General features: G+C 39.1%; 1 protein-coding gene across 1 annotated transcript; it reads right to left on the bottom strand.

Annotated features, from left to right (window-relative positions):
• Positions 1 to 2,284: 2,284 nt before the first annotated feature.
• LOC111842316 (large neutral amino acids transporter small subunit 1-like) lies at positions 2,285 to 10,561 on the bottom strand. The gene is made up of 11 exons (XM_023808805.2): positions 10,173 to 10,561; positions 8,886 to 9,350; positions 8,497 to 8,622; positions 6,042 to 6,147; positions 5,594 to 5,638; positions 5,205 to 5,328; positions 5,000 to 5,103; positions 4,733 to 4,829; positions 4,435 to 4,584; positions 3,921 to 4,095; positions 2,285 to 3,658 (listed from the first exon to the last, which is right to left on the bottom strand). Exons 1-11 carry the CDS (start codon positions 10,240 to 10,242, stop codon positions 3,591 to 3,593), a joined length of 1,530 nt encoding a protein of 509 aa, XP_023664573.1. The 5' UTR covers positions 10,243 to 10,561; the 3' UTR covers positions 2,285 to 3,590.
• Positions 10,562 to 10,926: the final 365 nt, after the last annotated feature.

The raw sequence follows: 10,926 nt of genomic DNA, 5'->3' as shown, positions 1-10,926 counted from the left end.
ACACCTGCTTGGGCCTGTGTAGAAAAGCCTGTTATCTGTAGAGGGTCTATAACTCAAAGCTTCACAACACAGTGCACAGTAGCGGCACCTGGTGGTCAAAGGTTAGCTGCTGAATTTCACTGCATTGAACCAATTGTCTTACCTGTGAAATATGAATAAAAGCCACTAGAAACATGAAATACTTTGCCTGAGTTCATAATTATATTTAAATAAACAGTACATCCAACGAAGCTATTGTAATTTATGTATGTTTTGCTTTGCTAGTAATTTCTCTCTCTCTCTCTCTCTTTCACACACACACAAACACACACGTGCAAGTCATTTTTATATGTAGTATTTTTTATTTACTTTGTAAATAACTGAATGTTTGTCTTTCATTGCATCTGAAGGGGTAGCTGTTTTATAATTTTGTTATGCATGGCCTATAGTGACATTAAAAGGCTTCTGATACTAATTCGTATTCAACATGGTGCTTGGAATATTTGTCCATGTTGGCATAATAGCATCACACAGTTGGTGCAGATGTGTCAACTGCACCTTCATGATGCCACTCTCCTGTTCCACCACATCCCATCGGTGCTCTATTGGATTGTGATCTGGTGACTGTGGAGGCCATTTCAGTACAGTGAACTCATTGTCATGTTCAAGAAACCAGTCTGAGATGAGTTTTGTGACATGGTGTGTTATCCTGCTCGAAGTAGCCATTAGAAGCTGGGTATACTGTGAGCATAAAAGGATGGACATGCTCAGTGACAATACTCAGGTAGGCTGTGGCATGTAAATGACTCTCAATTGATACTAAAGGGCCCTAGGTGTGAAAATATCCCCCACACTGTTATACCAGCAGCAGCCTGAGTTGTTGGTACAAGGCAGGATGGATCCATGCTTTCATACTTCATATGCCGAATTTTAATCCTGCCTTAGAAATTGTGAACCTGGAAGCAACCTGCTGCTCAGTGTAGCCTTCTGCCAGCAGAGTCATGCTTAAACTGGGATTTAAAAATGTAGATTTGTTTAAAAATATAGAGTGGTCACTTATTTTATTCCAAAATACATTTTCTGCATTGTTAAGTTTTTTTTTGTCTTCCTTTTTTCCCCAATTTTTTGGCTAAACTATAAATAATAAATCTATATATGTAGTAAAACTTAATCTTTAGTTGTCCAGTATTTTGAGCTTGGATTAAATACTATAAAAAAATTATTTCCCTGTTAGGATCAGTACCCGTCCAGCCTTGTCCCATGTGACATCTCCCTGTTTGGCCAGCAGTTCTCGCTGGCCATCCCAGTTGGTGTTACCAACCAAATCACGGTCCTCAAGGTCCGAGCACTGCTGGTTTTTCAGCCTTCCTTAACCTGTCAGTCAGGTGTGAAGCCTCTGACCAATCAGAATCGGTAATTATTAAACTAACTATCTGGGAGAACTGTAAACATGGCCTGGATTTGGAATCGAGGTCCAGATTTGAAGAACCCTACCCTAGTGTGTTTCCCTGCTCCCTGGGTCGCCATGTGACTTAGCGGGATAAGTGGTCAGTTGGCTGTCTGTCCAGGCTGCCCTTTTGTTGTGGGTTTGAGGCTGGACAGAGGCCAGGCCAACAAAGAGCAGGTGAGGTCAATTAACAGATAGAGAATGTTCAAAGACCAAGGGAAACTAAAACTAGGAAAACTGAACATACTACAACAGGGAACAAAATAAGGTACTGTAACTGAAATACATGATACACCAGGAAAACATGAAAACACAAAATAACAGATGTTAAGCTATCTAGTTCAGGCTCTATGAAGCTTTCATCGATAATGCACTATAAATACCTTGATAATGCATTATAATGGTCAATAAGAATTAAGGATGCTTTGTACTATGTTACGAAGGTATTTATAGTGCATTATAGATGAGAGCTTCAAAGAACATTCATAATGCATAATAAACATGCATATAATGTGATATGCCATTTTATAAATAACTATAGCTAAGTTTATACTAAATGTATGTATTATAATGCATTATAAATGTATCTATAATACATTATAATTACTGCTTTAAGTAAAGTGTTACCCTTAATTCTTATACTGACCAATATAATGTATTATGGATACTTTGTAATGCATTATGAAGGTATCTATAATGCATTATAGATGAGCGCTTCATTGGAGCTTATGAAATATTATAATCAACACCTATAATACCTTATGATTGTCAATAGATCCTGTCATGCTTTATTAATTCTTATACTGACAATAATAATGCATTATACATGCATTACTACCAAAAAATCCATAGACAGCATTGCAATTTTAGATTAAAATACTTTAATAGTATAAGTGCCTGCCAAGGATACTGACAGTGACTGGTGGACAGTAGTACAACATTGTCATTGCAATACTTTACAAAAAGTACAAAACAAATATTGAACGACAAGATTATGTATACAGCTCAAGGATTTACTTGCCACAGGTATACTAGATGAATAACTAAACAATGTTAAGTCAATGGTACACGCTACATTTCAAATGCTTCTTAATGTATTTTTTCCTAGTAAAACACTCTCATCATTGGCACAATGTTGGCACATTATTAGCAAATCAAAATGAACACTAACTGAAAAAAAACTGACCACCATTGGTTCTTCCAGGCTCCTTGCCAAACATTTCATGCTGGTTTATTGATAATGGTATTGTGGATGTTCCACATTTTGTTGTGCTTGTGACCACATCTAGATGGTGCAGTCAGCAGTGGGTATAAATTTAGGTCATGATATACTATGTTGTGGACAGAGGTGTTAAGTTCGGGTCCAGAAAGTACAAATCCAGACCAAGGTTTTATTTCAACCGACCAGTTGAGTGTAAAGATTCAGTCACAGAATACTCAATTGGTTGGTTGAAACAAAACCTTGGTCTGGATTTGTACTTTCTGGACCCGAACTTAACACCTCTGGTTGCGGACTATACCTGTAAACTGTTCAGCTTTTAGTGTTGATGAACAAAAATGCTATGATTAAATTCTATATTACTGGAAACATCTACTCTGATCTAATCCTACAACAGCAATTATAATATCTAATCCATGGTAAAGAAAAGGCAATGCTCAGTTTTTCTATCATTTAAGATAGAATTCAACAAGATAAAACAACAGGTAGCACTTAAACCTACTTAAATTTATACCAGACAAAATAACTGCATGTATTCCCTGGATTTACAAATGTTTGTTTTTTAATCCACTTAAAATATGTCAAGGAATGTATATTGGTTGTTGCAAGTAATTTCTTTACAGTTGAAACCTTGACTCAGTTTATGATTGTGACTCGGGAAGTCATTATCTGGCATTTACATGCCAACCCAAAATGGCTATTCATGAAACAATTTAAGAAGCTGTACAGACAAAACCAACACGTTCCATCATGTTTCCATTTCTTCAGGTAGAAGGGGCTGAAAGAATCGCCACAGTGAAGGAGTCCTGCATACTGCCAGACCTCACAAACAAACACTACACAAACCCAGGCTGTTACACACACAGCAACCATGTAAACATGTATTTGAAGCAAGCACAAAGAAAGGTTTTGTGTCGTGGTCAAACCATTACAGCTTGTAAGTCATCATTTGGATGTTCCGCGCTCTTCTGGAACAGACATGAAAATCTTCTGACAAAACATTGTAAATATTTCTGAGAGCAAGGGGAAAAAAAAGAGTTGTTTAAGACAAATGTTTGGTTTGGGGAAAAAAAACAATCAAGGCACCAGATATTATGAAAGGTGTGTGCATCTCAAGTGTTTAAAATCAAATACCAGAGGAAAAACTAAAGCTTTGTTAGGTAAAGATAACTACAGAGCTACAGAGAATCAAATCACAATACATACATAATCAAAGGTCTCCTTAGCGACTTCATGGAACAGAATCAATACTGATTTCAGAAAAAGAACACTCACCCAGGATCTTCTGCACCACATGAGGTTTCTTCCACTTGTATCCCAGGAGGTAGAAGGGAATGCCAGTCAGGATGATCCCAGAACCAATAAGGCACTCGAAGGGTGCCGCCCAAAAGGACACGACGATCATGAAAACGCAGCCCAAGACAAATGTCACAGGGATCAATATGCAGATCTGGAAGGGGAATATACATATTTTTAAATTCCTTGAACCAAACTCGCTTATAATTTGACACTTTTATCCTTGTCATAAAATAGGGTAACTAAGCAACATTAGGATTAAATATTGGGGCTGAAACATTTAAGTTACAAGACCTTATCCAAAATCACCAAGCTATCTTCGCTTCTGAAACGCTATGGTATACATAAGTGTTGTATGGTACCAGTTCAACTTCGGCAAATTGCCTCTGGGTAGCACCAGAAGTTCAGGTCACCTATGCATTTCCGTATTACAATGAGAGGTCCAGAGATATTGGGAAGAGGAAGAAGACAGAAGAACACAGCCAGTCCTTACTTTGATAGGCCTCCTTAGCTCAGGCTTCTTCCACCGTAGCCAGAGCATGCCAAGGATGGCCAAACCCACACACAGCCAGGTGAAGAAGCTAAACAGGTTGATGACAGAGAATATGTCCTTGGAGAAGGCGTACATCATAGACAGGAAGCACTGCAAAACCCAAAAGATGAGTCAAAGCCTGACAAGACACCACATTTCTGTGTGATTGTGAAAACAGCAGCTTTTTTCATAACATTTCCCCAAGACGGCCTAGTGATAAAAAAAAGCAGGGCTATAGAGAAGCTGTCACATGACTTACAGTGAAAATGAGGGACGGCACAGGAGTGAAAAGGTCAGTGTGCACTAAACCCAGTGCAGCAGGGAGCTGCCCTTCACGAGCCCCTGCATAAAACAGCCTGCAAGAGAGAGTCACCGATCAGCTAACAATTACACTGTGATGTACTTACAGTGATGCACAGTGTGATGTACTTAGTGATGCACAGTGTGATGTTTTTGCAGTGTAAGTCAGTGTCTGACTGAGTTTGTTGTCGATAGCTATGGAAAGTATAAAAATGTCTCCTCTCACCGAGCAGAAGTGAACAGGCTTCCATTGACTGCGCCGAAGCAGGACAACCCCACGAAGACAGGGATGAGCCAAGACATGACGCCAAGGTGGTACTCGCCAAAGATCTGCAAAGTCATACATGAAGTTTGACATTATGGGAAGTTCTTATCATGCAGATCATATTCCTCGAAATGTGCTGTGCTCCACGCACACCTGCCAGACTTACCACAGCCACGGCTTCAGAGTTAACCATCACATGTGGGGAGATGGTCGTGAAATACGCCATATTGGTCAATACATACACCACTGTCACGATAGGCATGGAGATGATAATGGACAGAGGCAGATTTCTGCAAAGCAAAGTCATGTCGTAATACTGGCATAATGTAAATAAAAAAGTAAATGCCATCAGTATCTATGTGGTGCATAAACAGCGAAACTCTTTAAGTAGGTTTAAGTCTAAGCGTTTTCATCTGCATTCTCCTTTAATGGTAATGTAGTCATCATACACTATGGTGTATCTAGTTGTGTATTTAGATAATTTATTATTAATATCTAGCCAATGAACTTCCTGTATACTAAATGTCTTTCAACAAACACAAGAAAATGATTTACTTCTCTGGTTCAATCATTTCCTCTGTAACGTAGTTCAAATAATTCCTGAAGAAAAAAAACAAGAGTTAATTTTCCGATTAAAGCTGTATTTGCTTAATCTGCAATACATCATTCCCTGTAATTCTAGTAAAAAACAAAAATATTTGAGGTGTTTATTAGACTATTTCTAGGTAATTATTAATCTATAATCGCAGTTATACTGTAGTTCTCTTTCACACGTGACGATATTTCCCACTGCATTTCATGACATTACGTTTTAGTTTTTAGTTTTCAGTCTGAAATATCTCTTCAGGTCACACTTATAAATTAAGGACATAAAGAACAAATGGTAATTTTATATTTAACAATCAAATGTTCTGGTGATTCTGAAATAGAGATATTATTAATGTAGCTGGATAGGAGAAATGGTGGAAAATGAATGACTTATTGGCAGCAAAACATCCCTCACCAGCCTCCAAATGCAAAGAGGCCACTGTAGAGAGCAAGAACAATGTTGTCCACCCCCATCTTACTGCCTTCAAAGGCAAGGTCTGGTTTCAGGTAGGGGATGTCACCTGTTTACACAGGAAAAAAACGTTTCTTTTTAATGTGAGGTCCAATAATAATTTCAAGTTTAGAGAGCTAACATAATGGAACATAAATAAAAATGGTATACAATATATTTGCCTTAAGTGAGTGCTGTAGTTATAGTTATAGAAATAAGATGAAAATGATTCAGAAGTGTTTGAGTAGAATAATTTCCATTAATTTTTTTTTAAATACTTTCTGCAGAACACCTCTGAGTAAGACAATCCGATTCAATGCATGTTTGAATGTTATTTTTTCATTTGACTGCATACATGGACATCAGCTAGCCTTCTCTGTCAAGGGTCACTTTTTATCTTTACAACTGACAAAAATGCAGACATTCCATCTATATGAAACTCACTCTCTATAACGTTTTTGATAACAAACAAACAATCTCTGCCACCCCCCCCCCCCCCACTGATCCTATCACACTCATTTAGAATAATGGTTCCCACTGTTGATATTGTCACTCCTTTTGTGGGTGACATTTTGTTTTTCATGTCGGCTTGCTCATATGAAATATCTGATTAGGTTCACGAAGCACTATGTGGCTCAGCAGGATTGGACACTGACAGGGATCGGAAGGTCACCCATTACAATCCCCAGATCGGCACAGAACTTTCACCATTGGGCCCCAAACCAGGACCCTTAACCCCAATTACTCCAGGGACTGTTGCTTTGGATAGCAGGATCTGCCAAATACAGACAGTCCCCAGATTACAAAGGAGATCTGATCCCGAGTCGGAAAAACAATAATACGGTACATAATAATAATGACAATTGTTGATCTGGTAAACTGGTGAACCTACACAACAATTTCATGAGCGTGATAAAGTAATGAGTGCATTCATTATTACTAACCATTGTACTTAATCTGAATTTTTAATGTAATGGGCTTAATGGCAGTCTGCTCGAAAGTATGAGTTGTTCGTAAGTCAGACGATCGTAAGTATCGGGCAACCTGTAAATTAAATGAGGGTCTGATCCTTTTAAGGAAATATGTTGCATACAGTTGTTAAAATGGAACAGGAAACACGGGGTGACTATACATATTATTATAAATCGACATACAGCCGCAGAAAAAATTAAGAGACCTACAGCACAATTTTTTGTTTCACTCATTTCTCAATTTAAGGGTATGCGTCTCTGAATAATATATATATTTTTAAACCAGGGTTCAAAAATGCTTTTTTTTTTAAAATATAGAGTGGTCTCTTAATTTTTTTCCGCAGCTGTATATAATTCCATCCATCCATACATAATCTAACCATTTATCCAGGTCACGGTCAAAAGGTGTATATAAATGTTTCTAAAAGTCAATCACATAGTTCTATTCTCCATTTCAAAATCTCTGATGTTATTTTATGTAAATGTCCATATGTATTAAGAGTTAGAATGTTTATTGCCACGTGACTGAGGCCTGGGGAAATTTGTGTTTCAGCTTCATACTGTTGGAGACACCATGACAACAGACAACTAACAATTTGGGCACAACTAAGATAGAGAATAAATACAAGACACAAGATACACAACAGAAAGGAGTAAATGCAAAGACTGTGATAAATACTGCAGTTTGTGCAAATTTAACGTAAAAACTATTGATATAAATTTCCTCTTGATGACAAGAACACCTGAACAAGGCCACAGTGCTGATGCTGTGGCTCTCTAGTTTCCATGGCAACCCCCATGCAGGGTCACATACAAACAAGATCCCCATATATAGAAATGGTCACATGTTGTGTATTCCCTCTCTCTGTTACTCTTTAGTTTTAACAGAGCACCCAGTTCCCCAAGATGTGTTGGACATATCAAGAAGTTAAAGTATCTTTCTTGACCTAGATTTTTAAATTCATGCTTGTAGGTCTTTTGGCAATGTTCTCCGCAGCTGCGTGTTGTGCATCTTCTTCGGTATGATTCTCTGCCTGAAACTTTGAGGGCTCCTTGCTGCTCTGTATTTCATCAAATTCATGTTTGCTTAAGACATTCTTCAGCTTTATAAAACAAACTTGTTTTCTTGGTGTCTGATTTAGCACAAAGCAGACCATGCCAAAGAAAACGTATTCAAACTAGCAAACCCTGGATGCCTTGAAAATTCACTGTATTTACTGTATTAGTAATACTCTAAAGGCTGCAATTAGGGAAAACACTCCTAGCTAACTAGGGAAAAACTTAATAGTGGAATTCAAAACAAATATATTAAAACTGTGACATTATGAAATTAATCCAAAAATATACTTTTGGTGCTTTAACTGAGCTATGCTGAAGTAATAACAGGTAAAGATCATAATACTGCTCTATACTAAAAGTAATACTGGCAGAGAAAAGGAAGAAGTTACCCCGAGAAATCTGGATGAAGCCAAAGACGATGATGATCCCAAGAGCGATGAGTTTCGATGTGGTGAAGATGTCCTGTACTTTTGTTGCAGCTTTCACACTGATGCAGTTGACGAATGTCAACAAGGCTGTCAGAGAAAAGCATACAGTGGAACAGCAGAACGTGCAGAAAAAGTGGACTTGCATGAGAAATAACTCACAGAAATACAATCACAGGGCGATATACATATCCTTAATCATAGCAAGGAATTGCTAAGAATTGCGGCAACAGGGCATTTTCAGAACTGCAAACAATGACGAAATCTGTTGCATATAAACCCAGAAGGTATTGATTGACCTGTCATATCTGTAAAACCAGCACCGAAGTTAGGCTGTGTACAGTTTTACTCACTGAGGCAAAGGCAGGCGATTAGTTTGGCAGCAGATTCGGGCACGTTACACTCTGGATAGAGGGGTTTGAGGAGGTAGGTGGCGAAGACCAAGGACACCACGTACTGTGAAGATGGCCGTATAATCAGCATCTCCACCCAGAGCTTCAGGAAAGCCACCAGCTTGCCGTACACCTCCAGGATGTATGTGTAGTCCCCACCCGACTTGGTGATGGTGGTACCCAGCTCAGCGTAGCACAGAGCACCCATGGTGGAGATTACGCCACACACGGCCCATACGATCAGCGAGAGGCCCGCCGAGCCAGTCTCCTTCACCACGCCAGTGGGGGTGATGAAGATGCCCGAGCCAATTATTGTGCCAATAATCATGCCAACACCGTTGAACAAGGTGATGTTCCGCTTTAGCTTGATCTTCTCCTTCGTGTCAGGAGGGGTCTCTTCTTTTGGGCTGCTTTCTGCTGCCACCTCTTTGGCCCAAGATACAAGTGGAATGAAAAGATTAGATGGACAGGTACTGGAAGCAACTTCTAAATAATTCTTTAGTTGATTAAATAATTCTTAAATTTAATTTGAATTCATTTATGATTAAACTGTGAAAATGAGCTGATTAGGCTATTTGAAACTTCCTATAGTTACCTTTAAAGGAACACCCAGATATTTGCAGTTATCATTGTCAAATGCACTAAGCAAGCTGTACAACTTATATTTTTTATGAGCCATCTCTGAAAAATGTCTTGTATATTAAATGTATATCACCTCCTTCAAGTTTGCAGAAACCACAGAAATGTGTTTCAGTCGTCTTGTGTTTTCAGCACCTGTACTCTTTTCATTATTCACACTACTATATTTGAGACATTAAATGACTTGAGTTTGAAAATAATTAATTGAATCTGAATAATCATACACTGGTATACAAACAATTAATAACCATTAATTAAACATCGATTTTCACACTTTCATCCGTAATGAAACTGATATATTTTATTAAATGTTTGTTTGTATTTTTAAAAATATGCTGAAAACACTGACTCAGTCCTTAGATTGTGCGTATAAAAGGTTCATCCTGCTCTCTAAAATCACGCCTTTAATACAAAACGGATTATAAATTATGCATCTATATAAGAACATATGGAATTAGATTAGGGATGAATTGCATGGGATTCCAGCTCCGCATCGTGGACTGATGTAACGGCATGGCCGTGGCGTCGTGCGCCGTTTTACACACTAAAGCTGCACTGCATCCTTCCTCACAGTAATGCAGATTCGCATCCCAGTCACACGGTACCTACCCTCCATCTTCTTCTGTTCATCTGCCTCCTTGTTCACGTTTTCATTGCTCCGTGACTTCAGCTCCGCCATCCTGCCGGCGTTTTATACGGCGGCTTCCGCAAAGCTGTCCCGCGCTTAGGAAAAGAGCACGATGGATGCTGATGAAGGTGAAGTCCCCCGCTTACCGATGGTGGGCAGCCTTTTGCAGATGACAGGGTAACTCAGAAGCGTCGCATGTAGGTCATCGGCAGCTTTTCGCACGTTTCTGAGAGGGACTCATATTTGATGGGCACCTGAAACACTCCGTGTGCGTGTAGGTGTGCCAATGTGTGTCGATGCGTGCGCCGCGTGTCAATTCATACTCCACGGTAGGGGTTTATGATACAGGGTTAGTTTAACGCCCCCTCGTGGCCAGTTGATGTAATATCACACTTACCATTGGCGGTGCTAAACGTTCCAGGGTACAAAAATACCCTGTAAAACACCATCTGAAATATGTTGTCAGTACTCAGTGTAGTGTCCCTGCTAATTCAATAGCATAAAATTACCGTGCATTTTAGCCTTTATGCCATAAATGAAGTGCACATTTGCAGAATAAACATTAAATATTTGAGAATACTAACATAGCAGCCAGTGGGGACATGTGCAGCTGATCACAAGCCCACTGCAGCATGTGGACCCTCCCCGGACCTGGCTCCACCATGAACACATCCAATCAAATCAAAGCACTCAATGATGCCTTTTCAACCTGGCAGAGGTCTGCTGTGGAAGCAA

The sequence above is a fragment of the Paramormyrops kingsleyae genome, chromosome 6 (assembly GCF_048594095.1).
Source record: "Paramormyrops kingsleyae isolate MSU_618 chromosome 6, PKINGS_0.4, whole genome shotgun sequence".
NCBI lineage: Eukaryota > Metazoa > Chordata > Actinopteri > Osteoglossiformes > Mormyridae > Paramormyrops > Paramormyrops kingsleyae.
The sequence above is the reverse complement of the archived record's forward strand: the minus strand, read 5'-3'. Positions and strand labels throughout refer to the sequence as shown.

Excerpts from the sequence above, each read along its gene's own strand:
- LOC111842316 (XM_023808805.2), bottom strand. The coding sequence starts at position 10,242 with ATGGCGGAGCTGAAGTCACGGAGCAATGAAAACGTGAACAAGGAGGCA. Across the intron at positions 6,148-8,496 it reads CTTCATCCAGATTTCTCGGG|GTGACATCCCCTACCTGAAA; the intron begins GTAACTTCTTCC and ends CTGTGTAAACAG. Across the intron at positions 5,329-5,593 it reads GAAATGATTGAACCAGAGAA|AAATCTGCCTCTGTCCATTA; the intron begins GTAAATCATTTT and ends TTTGCTTTGCAG.